At 39.0% G+C, this 18446-nt stretch overlaps 1 protein-coding gene across 1 annotated transcript in view; it reads left to right on the forward strand.

Moving 5' to 3' along the window:
- Positions 1-15138, forward strand: part of LOC138304333 (3-oxoacyl-[acyl-carrier-protein] reductase FabG-like) — a 77096-nt gene extending 61958 nt beyond the window's left edge. The window contains exons 5-8 of the mRNA XM_069244298.1: positions 1854-1923; positions 12375-12411; positions 12511-12574; positions 14498-15138. Of these exons, the coding sequence (XP_069100399.1) occupies positions 1854-1923; positions 12375-12411; positions 12511-12574; positions 14498-14656 (330 nt within the window). The 3' untranslated portion in view covers positions 14657-15138. The remainder of the gene's footprint in view (positions 1-1853; positions 1924-12374; positions 12412-12510; positions 12575-14497) is intronic.
- The last annotated feature ends 3308 nt before the right edge of the window (positions 15139-18446 follow it).

The raw sequence follows: 18446 nt of genomic DNA on the forward strand, positions 1-18446 counted from the left end.
AGGATCGTGGGGGGATGCATTTTCGATCTCATGGTCAGGAATTTAAGCATAGGCCTTTCCTCCATTTCCTCTCCTCACAAGGGTAATCAGGAATATAAAGTCTGAAACCTGCCACATAATTCTAATTGCTCCAGCGTGGCCACGTCAACCTTGGTACACAGAGTTACTTCTACTATCTTCAAGTCCACCCATCAGGATAAAACCAATTCCGGAGTTGCTCACCATCAACCAGGGACAAGTGAGACACCCGGATCCCAAGACTCTGAGCTTATTGGCATGGCTCCTAATTTCAACGAATATGGCCGCATAGATATACGAAGTGATTGCAAAGACGTACTTGCTAAAGCACGGGCAGATAGCACAAATAAAACGTACTGCCTAAAGTGGAAGCGATTTTGTTTGTGGTGCGAAGCCATGAATATACACCCTCTCTCCCCTGCCCCGGAAAAAGTCTTACCATACTTCTTACAGTTAGCACGCTCAGTGCTTGCCCAGGCGTCCATCAGAGTCCATCTGGCAGCTATTTCTCGGTATAGGAGAATACCAGGCAAACCATATTTATGCTCGCAGAGATTTATAAAGCAATTCTTGAAAGGTCTCTTCAGATAATTTCCTCCGGTGAAAGCCCCACCTCTAGCATGGCAATTTAACATCGTCTTCGCCAGCTCATGAAGTAACCCTTTGAACCCATTCATAGGGCGGACATCAAGTACCTCACATGGAGGGTAGCTCTTCTCCCCGCCCTTACTTCTGCACGAAAGGTAAGCGGAATCCAGGCTTTCACGATACAGGAACCTTTCTTACAATTCAAAAAAGAGAGTTATTCTGCGCACCAATCCCTAAATTCATCCCTTAGGTGTCTGGATACAGAGTCGCTTCAAGATGCAGCGGTTGGACAAGCAGTCCTTAGAGATCTATTCCAATGAAGGTGAGCCATTTTTTCTATCCTCCATCCGCCTGTTTTGTCTAATTTCACTTTGTCTATAAATGTAATAACTTTATGCTCTCCAGACGCTAGACACCAAGCAAAAAATTCTGAGATTTTTTCACGCTCTTTCACATACATAATACTATTTTGATATTGAACACGTAGTAAATGTGTTTCTCACTCCTTGCTATTCTGATTCAAGCATGTGAATCTACGAAAGTTCCAATACTGGAATAAGAAATAAGTTACTTACCTGTAACTGTAGTTCTCCAGTATTGGACACTTTCATAGATTCACATGCGACCCACCCACCTCCCTTGGGGAGCTCACCTTCATTCTCTCAGTAGTATCTACATTACAGCACTAATGCTTGGAAAATCTGAGAGAAGTCAGCTCCTCACAGGAAGGTTCTAGAGGGTGGTGTGATCTGAACGGTTGGCATTAGAGTTTGGTCCTTTTTTACAAAACAACTGTGATATGTTTCTAATTTTAAGGCGTAATGCACTTAATTTTTATATGCACTTGGGCATAACTTCTGTATTACACCGGGGACTCCCATCTCGACGACGGGGAAGGATTCATCCATGTGAATCTATGAAAGTGTCCAATACTGGAGAACTACAGTTACAGGTAAGTAACTGATTTCTTATGAATTTACAATGCCAATAGCTCTAACTCAAGCAAATGTGAGACCTATTGAATTGCAAATGCTTGTTATAAAAGGATTTCTTTTCGCATTTTGACTTTCTAAATCTTTGTAAATCTTCTCATCCTGAAATCTCCTTTAGGTCTACACTCTAGGATACATGCCAATAGTAAATTTGAGGAAGCACAAAAATATTGTTTATGGGATATCATTACTCCTGATGAAGCATCAGTTTTGATAATGACGTATTTATGTTGGATATGTTTTTTTCCTTTACAGTTTCCTGGAGTGCTGGCTTACTGCATGTCAAAATCAGCTGTAGATCAACTCACGAGGTGCACTGCTCTAGGTGAGTAATTGTGTTCAGAAAACAATTCACAATTGTATTGCTAACCCTCATGCATTCAGCTTTGCCCAGATGTTGAAACAAGAGGTCTGTTTCTGATCTAGAGTACTGTACTCAGTCCAGTTTATCTGTTTTTCAGCTTTACATTTAATTGCACTTTTTTTAAGCCAGTGAGTGTCTTGTAGTTTCAGTCAGACAGTTTGAAGACTTGTGTGGTTTCCTGCACCTGCAGATGATTGTTTCACCTATGTTATGTGCAACAGCATATTTATATTGAAACCTCATGTTTGCCCTTATTTAGTTGTGATCGCATTTTAGCTTGCCTGGTGCTAGGCCGTGCGTCCAACACGTTGCCATCAGTCATCCCTACAGTACACAGCTGGTTTCAGTGCCTTGTCTCTGACCTGTGCCCAACCCGCCACGAGTGACCAAACCCTGCAATGCACAGCCTACTACTGGGTGCAGCGCAAGTCCTGTTGCCGATTCCCAGGCGTTCGCTATACCTTCGGCCAGGCATTCCTTTTTTTAATTAATTGTTTTTCTAGGTTTCTGAATTCAGCCCAACATTGAAAACCTGATCATTGCAATGAGATTTAAGTCAGGTTTCGGATTGTGAATTGCAAACATCTAAAATAGTTGCCAGGGCCACGCTACTGATATAGGTACTATAGTCACTTGCTGCCATTGTAAGTGTTAGGAACGAGTCAGAAATCTGACTTGGAAATCCGACAAGTTTTTAACTTTTGTTTTAATTTACAAGTAAGGTGGGTCCTTTTGTAGGGGAATGCTATTTTCTAGCCTTGTGTGGTGTGGCCTGGCTCCCCTGGCTTTGGGATGCACACCCCTTGCCTGTATATGGCCTCAGCAATTCTTTTTCTGAATGAAGTTTGTAAACGGGTTAAAAGCTGGTTCAGGAACTACAAAATGTCTGATTGGGCTTAAGCGTCTAATCAATTTAGATTACAGGTTAAGATTCAAATTGTGTTTCTCAGCACAAACCACTTAGATACGTATACATTTTGTTTCGTAATATTCTACAATAATCACGTAGCGGATTTTAAACAGAAACTGAGTTGAACCAAATGCTACCTCATTGTCTACGTTTGAGTCAATCTCTCATCGCTGTTTGCAGTCATTGAGCAAATATTTCCATGAACAAAATGATGACATTATAAAGAGAGATGTTACATACGATAAAACCATGCAGCCCGAAACTTAATATATGTTTTTAGAAAGATAATATACATAAAAAGATAGAGAATCAAGCTCAAATCACAATTACATTTTACAAGATGTCGGCACAGTTTAAAGGAGAACAGCATCAGTGCCAACAACAGTTTCTTGATGTCATGCAGTTATTTGACCGGGGAATAATATCTACTGTACCACTAACTGCTACTAGGTGTCCTTACAGATGTTACTAGTGAATAAAGCCCATTTCTTAATTTAAGTGGGTTCATCTTACTAGTTGAAATTTTGTCTCACTCTGCGTAAATACCTTAAATACTCGAGTGTTATCACATGATCAAAATCGTCTTTACAAGTGGCACAGAATCTTCGCACAGTCAGTAAACTTATGCACCTACGATGTGATCCACTATTTGTAAATGATATCTTCTAGCTAAGTTTCCCTATCAGTGTTATGATCATACTTATATGGTCAGTGGTACAACTGTGCAGAAGTTTTCCTTCATTTGACAACTGTATAAAGCTACTATCATATCAATGATATGGTAGCCTTAGTTCTCTTTATAAAGTTGCAACAATGTGACACAGTAGCGGTGAGTAGTGCTGCTGCTGTTTGTGTTTATATGATATTGCTCTGGAGGTACGTTGTAACATATATATATATATATATATATATATATATATATATATATATATATATATATATATATATATATATATATATATACTGCAACGTAATTAGTAACATATTACCATGTAATCCTACATAATTCAGCATCATTAATTTAGGTAGACATTTATATCTAATATCATGTGATGGTATCAGTTATGTCATGCTTGAACCACCCCTAATTGTTCTTTCACCTAACTTTAGGGTTTTGTTATGATAAACTTAATCAATTGTTCCTAACTTCCCTGTACCTCTCCCCCCAGCAACCAAATGGGCATAACCTTCAGCTGCACTCACTAAGGCTCCAGGTGTATGGCATTAACTTGGACTGTGGTGCGCTCAGTCACCTTACCACACTTTTGACTAGTCACAACTTTTGGATGTATCTGCTAGGCTTTGGATATAGCCTTCAGGCATTTGAATCCTTAGTGTATGATCGATCCACTTCTTATCACGTCACTCCAATTGTACTAGTTATAATTACCTATTGTAGTGAGTTACTCATCCACAATTCCCTTAATGCATGTTCTGGAGCTCACATGTGATGTGCATAAAGAAAGCACAAATCTGTCATTGATAAGATCATTGCTGACATCAACTGTGACATCATCATAGACATTAACGGAAGAACTTACTACAGTGGCAAATCATTTTCCTTACTTACATTTGTTTACTGACTATTTAACTGAGCCTGGTCTCTGCATGCATGCTATGTTGGTCAATCTGCCTGTTGTTGATATGGTTACTGTAGACTTCCAAATATAATTAGTAGTATGAGGCTCACGGTTGATGGTATGCAGTGCAGAGAAGTGATTGCAGCAACCTTCAGTGTCTTGTCTAGAAGGATTTTATCGAAGGTATACTTGGTCACTATTGGTAAATTATATGATTTTTTTTTTGTTTTTGGCTCATAATACTTACATCTACTTATGTTTTCAGGAAATGCTTGAGTTGTTGTGTACTAATGTAAACGTAATAATATAGGTAGTTAACCTTAACTTCATTCTAGTTTTCTTCTTTAAATTTTTTGGGTTTTTTGACAATATACTTTAACAATTATGTGTATAATTTGATTGTATCCTGATCCAACAGCCCAAGGGTCACATTTTTATCCATGACAAGGGGTTTGTGCACTCAGGATTGCATCCTTGGCCACAATATGTGCGCAGGTCTGGCCATGCTTTACACCCAGTCCTTTGCATTGGGGCACAAGTGGACATTGTTTACCTTTCTTCTAAACTTTGAAGTATTGAAACCAGCTAAATCTCCAATCAATCAATGGGCCGCTTAATTATTTCAAATATAGAGTGGGAGTTACAACAATATTATCAACATATGTGTGTTTCCTTACTCTATATCTGTGTAACCTCAGTTCCCTAAATGTTAGCAAACAATGCTTGTAAATGGTAAACCCAAAATATGTCTGGTAGCCCAAGCCACTGATAGAAATAGACTGTGGGTACATACAAATTACCCTTTGTACTTGTAATTTATACAGGATATTTCTCTTCCTGTGCTATCTTTTATAACAAACCATAAGCACCTTTTGGTGTAAATTATATATCTTCCTGTAAATACATGAGTCTGAATTAAACCTTACAGCCTCCTAAAGATTGCCCCCTCTCTCTATTGCACTCAGGCCTGGGCTTATTTCAGATCTCATATGGCTGAACATATCCCAAAGGAGAACTCTTGGTGTCTGGGCAACCTTCTCTGATAGCAGAGATACGCCTCCAATAGAGAGTCCTCTTCTTAGGTGCCAACTCTCATTCTCAGGGGTGTAAAGATTCAGCTGTCTCTATCTTGCATTCGTAATACATTGTGATTTCTTGCCCTTTATCACATAACCTGAGTATATGTGGTAATACTAATGGGGCTTTGGCAAATCCAATTCCACTTTACAAAGCAACACAATCAGTCTGGCTATACCATTTGACTCAGGTTTTACACTTACGCATCTTGTGTTCCTAGCAGAGGAGCATAGTTGAGGTAAAATGGAAAATAAGAGCGCCTCCTGCTCAACAAGCAGTACACAACTGACTGGGTATGATAGCTTTCAGCATTACCTCCATCCTTCTATCTCCCCTTATTTCCTGTTTTGCCAGACTTGATAGAAATATCCCTTATTGGCACAGTAAGTTAATATCAAATGTGACACATTCCTAAGTCATATTTGGGTACCTCATTTCTAATGGGGTGACGATAACGTGACGTCTTAGCATGACGATCTGTAAAATTTGTGATGGGAATTCATAAAATAAAAATCTTAATGGCAAGTGAAATAGGTTGAATATAAGCTGTATCAAGTATGTGATTGTAACAGGCCGCATACCACCAGGCCTGGAAAGGAAGTTTAGAGAAATTCTGCCAATTTGTTGTATTATTCAGAAATGCGACTGCTAAAAGGAGGTCAGTATTTTTTTTTGTGCTGATATATACTCCGAATTGGTAGTTAGACTCCCTAAGAAAATGTTAATAAATAATAAGGACACAGAAGGGTCGAAAATAGTATTGATCTAATTCCAAAGTTGTGTGCAGGAAGGGTGAACAAGTGTACAATTGAAAAGCATGTGTTTGAGGTCTGCTTGTTGAGAGAGACATGACAAATAAGTAACTGGGTGGTCCGGTTAAATATGCTGTAAAGTGACTGGAGAAAAGAGAAGCCTATTGTAAATATAAAATAGTGTTTGAGTGGTATTGGCAGCTCGAGAGAAAGATCTTATTTCCGTCCAAATTTGTTTCTAAAAAGTAACAGTCCAAATTGTTCCCAAATCATTCTTCCATGTCAGCTCAATGTCTTATTTAGGTCTATCAATGTGAGGTTGGCATAAGGCAAAAGATTACCTAACGTAGAAGAAGGTGAGGAAGGTTGTACCGAGAAGGAAGTAAACTGGGCAAGAGCTTCTAATATGAAATTTTGCAAGAGGAGAAATTTGTTTGGGAAAAATGAGGGAAAATTAAAAATAGATTGGGCCTGAGAACAAGTCAGAAAGTAATCATTAATGAAGATTTGTTAGACCCAAACTAAGCCATGTTTCCTCCAGGCTTTCATTTTTGTGCACTATAGCGGTATTGTACCAAATGGGAGAGTTGAAGAATGAGGGACCATCTGTAGGGTCAAACAACTTCACAGGTTTTAATACAAAAACAATGTTTAAAATGGGAGAATAAAGACTTTGAGGTTTTTTTGAGACGGCCAAATATTCATGAAAAGAAAAGGGGAGAGGAAAGATTCCTCCAGTTGTACCCATAATGGAGAGTTTTTTTATTAGAGTCCTGCATCCAGTGAGTAGATTGTCTTAATAAGGAGTTTGAATGATATTTTTGAAAATCAGGTAGGTTAACACCCTCATCTGATTAAAGGTGTTTTAGTTTTGTTAGAGAGAGATGTTATTTCTTCACATTCCAGGAAAGATGAAAGTATGGAATTAATTTGTTTAAAAATGTTAGTGGAATAGAAAGGGTATATTAGAAATGGTATAAAGAACAGCGGATACTATCATCACTAAAATGGTGTCTAAATGACCCACCTGCAAAGATTTAAAGGATACCAATTGACCATATTATTTGTTTTAACTTTACACTCCTCTAGACTCAGAGAAACCGAAGTTTTAAGCGAAGGTGAGAACCATAACTCTAAATGTCTGAGTTTGGAAGCATTCCACAAGAAATTAGCATCTGAAAATGATGTTTGAATGTTTATTTATTTAAGGGTAGAATTTCACATTTGTTGTGATTAAGTTTGTAATCAGAGATAAGAAAATAAGAGAAGACTTCTTGAAGTAAGTAGGGGAGTGAAGTATGAGGGTGAGATATAAATAGAAGAATATTGTCAGCATAAACTGTTGTTTTCATTTGTTGAGTGTTCCATGAGAAACCCTGTATCATAGGATTATTTCTAATTCAAGAGAGGGAAGGTTCAAGAGCAATATTAAAAAGGAAAGGAGAAATTGAACAACCTTGGGGAATACCCGTACCCAGGGGGAAATAGGAAGAAGCCTTCCCATTTGCATATATGGCCATTTGGTGGAGGAATAAAGAAGGGAAATGAGTAAGATACATTTAGGTCCTCTATTTTAATGTATGGAAAATGAAGGACCATTTAACACAATCAAATGCCTTCTGTGCCTGTTCTTTTTCAACCAAATTAGGTAAAAGGGATTCCAGATAAAGAGTTAAAGTTTTAGAAACTATTTTACAATCAATATTGATAAGAGAAATTGCCGGTAATCTTTACATTGATGGAAATCTTTGCCTTCCTTTGGAATGAGACATATTAGGGGGTCTGAGAAGATTTGCCTGATTGAAGGAAGTTTTTGATGAGAAGAGATTATTTGGGAAGAAGTAATTTGCAAAAATGTGAGAGAAATTCAGTAGTAAAGCCATCAGGCCCTGGCACTTTGAGAAGATGAAGCAGGTCAAAGATCCGATACGGTAATATCCTTTTCTGATGGAAAAAAATCAGTAGTTTTATCTAATGCTTTCTGTGAGTATGATAAATATTGAGTAATGTCAGAGTCTGCAGGGGTGCATTCAGTGGTGTACAGTTGTTTGTAGAATTGGACAAATTGCTCCAAGACCTCATCATCTCTATATAATAAATGTGATTGAATACCTTTAATAGATTCAGTTTTGTTTCTATTCTTTATAATCGTGAGATAATTCGCTAATAGTTTGGACGATTTGTTGTGACCTCCATAATACTTGGCACTGGATTTGAGGAGGAAGGAGGATGCCGCATCAGTGGATAATTTATTATATTGAAGTTTAGCATTAATGAGATTTTGAAGGAAATCCTTCGACCTAGATGAGTAATGAAGTGTTCTAATTGTTTGATAAGTTTAAGTAATTCAGTATTTTTTTAAGAGAAGATCTCTTATTTTTGGAAACATACCTAATAATAAAATCACAGGCAGAGGCTTTGAATACAACCCGAGGTAGTGACAGTCAAGTTCATCGGTATCATTCAGTTCAAAGAAGTCAAGGAAGAAAGAGGAGCAAGCAGAAGGGAAAAAGAGTCCAGAAGAAGAGAATTGTTAAATCTCCATCAATTTGATCTATTAGTGTTGGGTAAAATGTCTAATAGTATGGATACCAGGGTATGACCAGAAATTAGGATTAGCCTCTATCAGCTGAATGTACATTTTGTGATATAGAATGCAAGATAAACATATAATCAATCCTTGAATGAGACTAGTGTGTGGGAGAGTAGTAAGTGGATTCATGTAGAGTTGGGTTGGAAAGTCTCCACGCGTCTGTCAGAGCGTGCTGTGTAATGGTGTGAAGGAATAATTTCTGACACTTGTTGAACACATATGCAGAGGAGGAAACTCGATCAATAAAAGGGTCAGCAATTTGATTACAGTATCTAGCAAAAATAAAATGATCATCAGGGCATTTTAAAAGTTTTGGGTTGACATCAGACCAAAATTGGCTGTTGGTACGGGTAGGGTCATAAACATTAAAAATAGAAGTGAGCAACCATCTCACGTCAGAATCAAATTCCTTTGAAATTATGTGAACATTGAGTGATTTATGACATAAAGTAGCAACACCATTTTTCTTACCATTACCTGGTGAAAAAAAGACAGTACCCACCCACTCTCGCTTTAATAGATTCAACTTCAGTAAGGTGTGTTTTGTGAATAATGGCAATGGCAGCATTCAAGCGAACTAGATGAGACAAGACCCTTTGATGCTTAGTTGGTGAACCCAATCCCCTACATACCAAGATACAATCTTTAATGTCATGGCATGAAAAAGTGAAAAAGGTTATTTGAGCATAAACGTAGAACATATATAGTCAATAAGAAAAGAAAAAAGAGAAGGATAAGGAAGAAGAAAAAAATCACAAAAATGAATAGAAATAAGTGCAAAGCGAGTAAAGTAACAAAAAGGTTTGGAATCACAGAAGAGCAGAGAATAGGAAAAAAGGACATGAGTTAAAGAGAACATACCTATAGATAATATCAAATAAGAGGGGGGACATGTAAGGATGGCACATCCGAGCTCTGGGGAGACAACACAGAGAGAGAAAATTGATGATGTGGGAGACGTACTGGGGTAATCACAAGATAATGTTGAGGAACGGAAACCTATAAAGAGAAAATCAAAGTCAGTACAATTAAACAATAAAGAATTAATATCAAATTGAGTGAAAAGATTAACGTAATATCATATGAAAGATTAATTCAAGAAGATGCTTCATATCGAAAGAAACAAGCCAGTACGATATTAGAACAAAGCATATATCAAGTCTTGTTAGGTTTGGAGGTGTCCGTGAATTCCAGTTTTTGTTCCTGAAGTAAAGCTTGCAAATGTGCCGGATCCTCATAGGTGTAGGTTTTATTATTGTATGTGACTTTGAACAGACATGGATGGAACAGACCAAAATGGGCTCCAAGTGCAGGTCTCAAGGATAGAAAATCTTTGCGTCTGGTTGCTGTATTCAGAGTATAGTCCTGAGAGAAGTACAAGTTTTTACAATTCCATAAAATCTGTTTCTTAGAATGAGCAGCCATTAAAACCTTAAGTAAATCCGTGTATTCAAGAGAATACATTAACACACCTCTCAATCTTGTGGAAGTAGATGCTACATGAGGCACATGGCAAAGGCTGTGAGCACGTTGAATATTCTGAGAAGAGGATGTTGAAGTAATTTAGGAAGAAAGATTCTGTAAAATGAGACTAGGTCAGAACCCTCCATTCCTTCTGGCAAACCATAAATGTTTAAAGTGTTCCTGCGGTTTCTGTTTTTTAAATCTTCAACCTGTCTTTGAAGCAAGGAGATCTGGGATTGAAGAAGTGGGACTGCATGGATAAAGTTGGTGAGATTTGAAATGCACTGTTCAGCCACCACCATTCTCTCTTCCACTATGGACCACTTATCATCAAGACTTTGCAGCTTAGTTTTGGTCTCCCCTATGCATGGGCTCAATGCCCTTAATTCCTCCAGAAAAAGATCCATGGAAACCGAAGAGGCAGATTTCGTAGGGGAAGGAAGATCTTTTTTCAGATTTTTAGTTGAAACTTTCCCTGTTACATGCAGTGGAGCACCATTTCTGGAGGATTTAGAGGAGGAAGTGTTTCAAAAGTCAAGGCATTTGTCTCCTCCATCTGAAATTGTGATTACCAAACAGATGTTGTAGTAACTTGTAAAGTAAAAGAGCCAGGCAGTGTTCTAGAGAAACGCAGAACTCTTTTTCGTCTGTTTGAACAGTAGTGCACGAATATTCAATATGCTCCTTAATAGAAAGGAGCAATGTCAAAAAGCGGCAACCAATCCTTAATAAACACCACATTATTATAGATATCAAAAGAGCAGAAAAGGAGTATAATTGTACATGATAAAATGTAAGTCTTCCGTATTATAGTTGAGAAAAATCCAGAGAGGAGACTGTGATAAAAAGCATTATATTGCAGCAGATTAAAACATCCACTCAAAAAAATTAATAAAAGGCAAAAATCATTCCCTTACAAGTGTTCCTTGTCTACGTTGAAATGCAGCCAAATTGCATATTACTGAAGTTCAAAATGCGTGAAAAATACGCGAGAGTAGATACTGTGAGGAGAAAAACTTACTGGAGATTTGATGAAAACATCAACTGACAAGCTCAGTTTGATGTATCTGTAAAGCAGGAGCTGACAACTTATGGACATTCTCACTCTCCACAAAGCATCTTGCAGCTGAGGAGAGTGAGATATGTCTAAAAATAGACAAACATGCCTCAGAATGGTCACAGAAATCAGCCCAGGAATGCCAGCAGCCTTCACGACGTCATGAAAGGAAACCGCTTCCAAAGTGTAGAGAACTCCTGTCGCACCTATGAGAACTAGCTGAACACCGCTATCTTTGTTGGGTGCAAGCCACAGTCCCCCCTACGTTTATACTCTCTCAAATATATAGGATTACTGAGTGACCTCTTTCCACCAGGGACACAATGCTTCAACCCCATGCTCTTGTTACAGACGACATTGTAATCTGGTACATTAGCCTGATTGGTTCATGAACGACATATACTTATTAGATGAAAGCACAGGGCTAGAGCAGTGTGTTCCAAGTGTTGTGGATTTAACTGGTAACTGCATCACCAGGATGAAGTTAACATTGTCCTGCTAGGGATGAACCTGCAACCTTGTTAAACCATACATTCTGCAGAGGATCCACTCACCTGCTCGCTCCTTTGTCCACTAAGGATCTTGTGTCTAAAATGTCAGCTCACAATGCTTCAGACTTCAATAGGGGAGAGATAAGATGCCAAAGGCTGACCCTGCTATCATCTATAGACCGTAGACCACATTTCCTCATCCTGCAGTGGCCTCTAGGAGTATCCACCTGTCATACTTGAGCGCCATTAGTGGGAATTTCATCGGCTTGTCCTCCTACTCTTAGCGCTCTGAGGCAGCTGTGACATGCCTCCAAATTATATTAGATGAATACAAAAGTACATTTTACCTGATGTCTCTCAATAACGGTACTATTGAAGTACATCATAATGTTATATACTCAGATAATGTTGTTGCTGTTTTGAGATAAACTTTGATTCTTTGTTTCACTGTTGATTGATTCTGACCAGCTTCTTTCGTCACTTTGCAGAACTAGCTTCCAAGAAAGTGCGTGTGAACGCTGTGTGGTAAGAAAATGTTTTATTAAACCTACTGAACGACTATATATGGGACAGTGCACTTAGGATGATCACAAAATGTCTTCTTTCCTGTTCATCTTATGCCAGCCCTGGAGTGATCGTTACAAATGTACACCGGCGTGCAGGCTTAACTGAAGAACAGTACACCAAGGTAAGAACCTGATGTAACGCACCAGCGGCTGGTTGGGAGCTGTCTTTAGTGCTTGAGGCTTTGCGTAATGGATAATTACTTAGATTTATATGTTTTTAATTGACTCTAGGATTATAAACTATTTTGAGCGCCTAGAAAAATGAAAACATTATCTCTGCACCTTTGGTAAACTTGGGCTGGCTTTATTAGGAAGTTTGATAACCTGTTATTGAGCAGCCTATTCTGCCTTCAGGCAGCTAGGACACCATCATAAAAACATTTGATGTTCTAAGTTGTTAAGGTATTTTTACATGTTGACGACCAAAGCACCTCCATGTTGAGCTGAGGAATACTCACAAAAGGGTAGGTAGGATACGTTATAACGTTTTTGGGCATTCATGAAAACAAAAACAAACACTGACAAAGCCAATAGGTCTCCCCTGTGTGAGAGCTATTGGTTTTTCAGTGTTTTTTAACCATTTTGTACGGCAGCATAGCTGCTGTTCAGTATGGCTAAACGTTACTGGCATGGCATAGAGGAGAGTGGTGTAAAGGAGAGTAGAGTGGACTTGCATTGAGTGGAGTACGTTAGAGTAGCGTACAGTTGGGTGGTGTGGAGTAGAGTGGAACAGAGCAGAGTGGCATGGAGTGGAATAGAATGGCGTAGAGTCGCATTGTGTGGACTGAAGTGGCATAGACTGTAGTGGATTTGAGTTGAGTGGCCTAGGGTTGATTGGTATAGAATGGAGTGGCGTAGAGATGAGTGGCATCGAGTTGAGTGGAATGGCATAGATGGGCGTGGAGTGGTGTAGAGTGGAATGGTATAGAGTGGAGTGGCGTAGATTGGCATGGTCGAGTAGTGTAGAGTTGAGTAGCGTAGGCATAGAGTATCACAGTTGTGGGTGTAAGTAACTAACCCATCATTAGGAAAGCACATTGCATGTCCAGGAAAAATACTGAAACACATATTTAAAAAACTGTGTTGCATAAAAACGAGGAAGAATAAAGACTAGGAAGGACACAAGTACTTCGTCCATGCTCCAGGGAGGAGCTAACACAAGAAAGTAAGGGAAGCCTGTTGGAGCTCAGCAGTCGAAAGAGTTAACAGTATGTCTTGCAGCACAGCACATGCGCTGTGTAGGTAAGACTTAAACACAGTCATTTGCTTTTTTGAATTTTTGTAGCAAATGATTGGATATACAGCAATTCTTATCACACCCGAGATCCTAATCTGCCCCGTAGCCAATGGTCTCAATATGTACTAGCTTCCACACTCAGGGCAGCTTTGAGTGCTGTTCATGCTTTATCAGCCATTGCAATGCAGGGTGGGAGTGCTAAGTCAAGTCTATCCTCCTGTGCACTTTCTTGTATGTCCCTGCATTCGTTCCGCTATATCATCCCATCTCTGGTCCTGCCGTACCCCTGCATTTGCGCTCTTCCACCAGTTTTGATTGAGGCTGTGCTATGTATTTTGTTACTTAACCATAAGGACCATCTCTGTATTCATTTATGTTGAACCGAGCATTCTTTCACAACATATGGCATAATCCTCCTCTCCCGTTCCTCTCTTAGCAATTCCCTGTGACTTATTCATCATTCACTTAGTCACTCAGTTATCCTGCTTGTACCTTAATTGATTCCACAGTATCTTCACTCTCAACATCTGTACTCCTGCCACTGCATCCTTACATTTTAGCTCTGAGGGATCATCATCCATTTGGTGATATTTCCTCTATCTTGTTTTGCTGCCCTCCCTCATCTGCCATATGTATATCTTCTTGCTCTAATTCTCTACCATCTCTGTACATCATTATTTGATTACTTCTTGTGGCAACATTGTTGACACATTAAAATCTTCTTTCTGTGCTTCCATCTGATTTTCTAATGCCTAACATCATCCATGTTGTTTCTCGCCTCACTGTGTGTGTTTTTTTAACCTTCTAGTTTTTGGAGAAGACCAAGGAGACCCATGCTCTTGGAAGACCTGGAACAGCTGAAGAAGTTGCCCAAACTATTGCATTTCTTGCATCAGATGCTGCATCAAATATAACCGGTGTCACTTTGCCAGTGGATGGTGGGCGACATGCCATGTGTCCACGGTGATGAGTGTTGACAACTGTAGACCATCTGTCATAAGTCTGCAAAGTACTGAAGCATCAAATGGAGATAAAATGCTTGCTAAAACCTTGAACAGAAAGAGCGATATGGAGCATTTTTGGATTGTTTACCTGTCATTGTTCCAGATTGTGTCAGGGGATGTGGGGAGACTGGATCTGTACTCTGGAAAAGAGAGATGAATGGTCCTAATGGCTAGGTTTCTTGCTTTGGAACCTTGAGACTTGGCTTCTTGACACTTGAACATTTTGTGATTCTGGGCAAATGAAAATGAAAGTGTGTCACTTTGAATATTTGTGGTGCAGGTCTAACTTATGCCCAATTTCCTCCACTACTGATCGGTATAGCCATTCTACCTCCTATTATCTAATAGATCTGAGGGTCACATATAACGCCCTACTACTCTGTACAGTGTTTTCCATAGACATGCTTCACTTGTAGATAAATAAAAAAGTATTTTACGGCTGTTACTGCTGTCTGTACTTATTGATGGCAATGGTATTGTAAAGCAGCCTTTTTCTGTATCTACATATGAAGACTAGAGCAAACCATAAATTTGCATCTGTTCCTAGTCTGTCTTCTCTATTTGCAGCTTCATTCTCAGTTTATATTTCCCTGTCACAAATTTGGCATCAGTCCAATCGGATTGTTTGACAAGATATTGGTTTTCCACAGTATGTATTCCATTCAGCCTCTTTATATATGTTTAAATAGGCAGATATGCATGCACTCATATAGACGCGTCAGACTTGGCCATCTCTTAAGGGTCACCACCAAGCTTTTTACCTTCATCCCTCCTGTTTTCTGAATTCATTTGTATTGGCATTAGGACTCCGTACACTTTACCACTGCTGGCTTATGCTTGATTGCTTGTGCTCACTCCCTAAAACATTATAACATTGGCCTACATATGATTGGCCCAGTTAATGTACTTGTAAGTCCCTAGTATGTGGTACCAAGTATACCCACCCATGGCCTCTAAATTAAATACTACTAGTGGGCCTGCAGCACTCATTGTGCCACCCACTAAGATAGCACTTTAAAACCGGTCTCAGAACTGCCATTGCAGCCTGTAGTTCACTTTTTAAACTGGCAGTTGGACCTGGCAAACGCACACATTCATCTATTTATAGTCAGTGAAGTCAAAGTCACTATATAGGTATTAAAACAATCTATGTAGTAGAGAACCTCAAATGTTGGCCTAATACATATAGACTTATATATTGAACCTGATAAAGTGCACCTGAAAGAGTATCTGTAGGAAAATAGAAAAAAAATATTAGGAGATGAAGCATGATGGACAAAACATAAATAAATTGTGTACTGCACATCAGTTTCTGCTATAATTTTCCAAGTGCCAAATTCAGATTTTAAAGAAGATACTCCCTTTTTATGGGAAGCTAAGAGGATACCTTTCCCAGATATCTCATCATCTCTATGTTTGACATTTCAGTTAACCAAGATTTGATTTTTAGTCATAGGGCTAGCTCTGTTGTCAAGAGGTGACTTTTCAGCTGCCATCATGATGGAAGATCATCAAGGTAATTATTTGAGAGCTCATCCTGATGCCTGACTAAATAACCGTGAGCAACTCTCAGAAACTCCAATGTCTGTCTGTCTGTTGTATTACAAACTGTAAGCATTGCTGTTACATTGAGCATAGTGTTTTGTCATTCTCAACCATTACAATTTTGTCTTAACCAAGATTTTATCCTTTTTTCAAGACTTTCATGCTCTTGCATTATACATGAGATAAAGTACCTCCTGTTGTACATTATAAGGCAATTGCAAGTCACCAACGAGTTCTGTTACCATATAGAGAAACAAGACAGAGGCCCATGTCTCTCTGAGGTGACTTAAACCTCCCAAAAATGTATGCCAGGTGGTATTTTATTTCTTATAGTATATGGTTGCACCACCGATCTTACTTCAAACCACTTAAATCCTTGGTGTCTTTCTCTTTCATATGAAAGTGATTTTCTAGTTGCTTTTATGAAGAATAAAAGCAGAATCCAGTATAACAATAAACACATAAAAAGCAGTTCTGTTGCAAAAAGGTTTTAGAATCAGTGTAATGCAAATAAGATTTAAAAATCACAGGCTCACAATGTGTAGCTAAAGGCAGAGATATTCTAGGTTTTTTGCAGTGACATTCACTGTACAAAAATAGCATGCTCCTATAAATACTTATTTTTTGCTCATCAATGTTCATTTGAGGAAAAAAGATCAGATTTTTAGTTGTTCGCTGTTTTGTTTACATTACATCTGTAATGATTCTCTGTGACCTGCTGTTCACCTTGGCTGCTAGCTGTGACAGCAACCTTATGATATCATGACTGAACTGTAATGAGTTATTACAGTTGAAGAGGTATGTCACTTCGTTATTACAGGTGACTAGAGATGGCACAAATCACCTGTAATGAGGAAATTATACAGGAATAGCAGGCTCTCATGTGTTATACTGCATTATTAAGTATGGTCATGTAGGAACCATTCTTACTCTGCAATCAAAAACCAATCTGTTTTTTATTGTCACGCCACTCCACTATACGACTCTACTCCACTCTGCACCACTCCACTCTGCCACTTTACTCTATGCCACTCTACTCTAAGTTGTTCCTCTCTATGCTGCTCTATGGCACTCTGCTCTATGACACCTTATTCTACTCTATGCCCCTCCACTCTACACCATTTCAATGTACTCCTCTTCATGACACTCCACTCAACGACACTTCAGTCATGACACTCCATAACCTTCCACTCTGTGACACTCTACTCCACTCTTTGCCTGTCTACTCCACTCTTCACCACTCTACTCCACTCCTCTCTATGCCCCTAACCTTTAGCTACGCTGAACAGCTTCCACACTGGTGTACAGCATGGCTAAAACACATTGGCAAAGCCAATAGCTCTTGCATAGGTGTGACTGTTTGGCTTTGCTAATGCTTTTTTCCTGTTTGGCTTTAGACTCTGGGTGTTATGACACTGCTAAGGCGTATCACATTATGTGTGCTTTTGTTATAAAACATACACCATGCATTGGTTTCACCTAATTGGCTTATTTAACTTTCCAGTAAGTCCATGGCAGATGATGCAGAAATTGCAAATGCATCAGTGGCTAAAACATTAAAGGTCATATGGGGCTGCAGTATGTACTCTCATCACAGACATGTATGACAAAAAACCGTGGCTGCAGAGAGCACCACTGTGCTCAACATGGTGCGCAGTTTATAAGTATGGCAGTGTCACATGGCAAGACACTATCCTGTTGTCATCTAGGAGAACCTACTCTCATATGCAAGCTAAGCAACGCCTAAGATATGTCCAGTAAACTCACAAGTGCTGGGTGCTTAATATATATAAAAGGGGCATTCTAGATACTAAGCAGTATGGTCTCACAATGAATAGCTACAAAAAACAGCCACTGTGTATTTAAATCGATATTTTGCATGAACATGTCTAGTTATACAATAAAAGACCCTTTATACTATCTTGGCTTAGGAAACTATTAGAGTGGGCAATAACAATTCAATTTAATGGTAACAGTAGATATTTAGTAACTTTAGCCGAAAAGTTACTTTAGGAAAGTATGCTCTGCGCTGCCTGAGAGGAAACGGGTTTAGAACTAGTGTGACTCCCACCCCTTCTCTAGAAACCAAATAAGTGACCCTGGCTGGTAGTTAACAACCATCCTTCTTGAAGATTTGACTGGTCCTCTGTCAGCAGGAATGCAAGAGTAGTGTTAGCAGTGACCATCAGGGTGGGTTGGGGTGCAGGA

Source organism: Pleurodeles waltl, chromosome 7, assembly GCF_031143425.1.
Source record: "Pleurodeles waltl isolate 20211129_DDA chromosome 7, aPleWal1.hap1.20221129, whole genome shotgun sequence".
NCBI lineage: Eukaryota > Metazoa > Chordata > Amphibia > Caudata > Salamandridae > Pleurodeles > Pleurodeles waltl.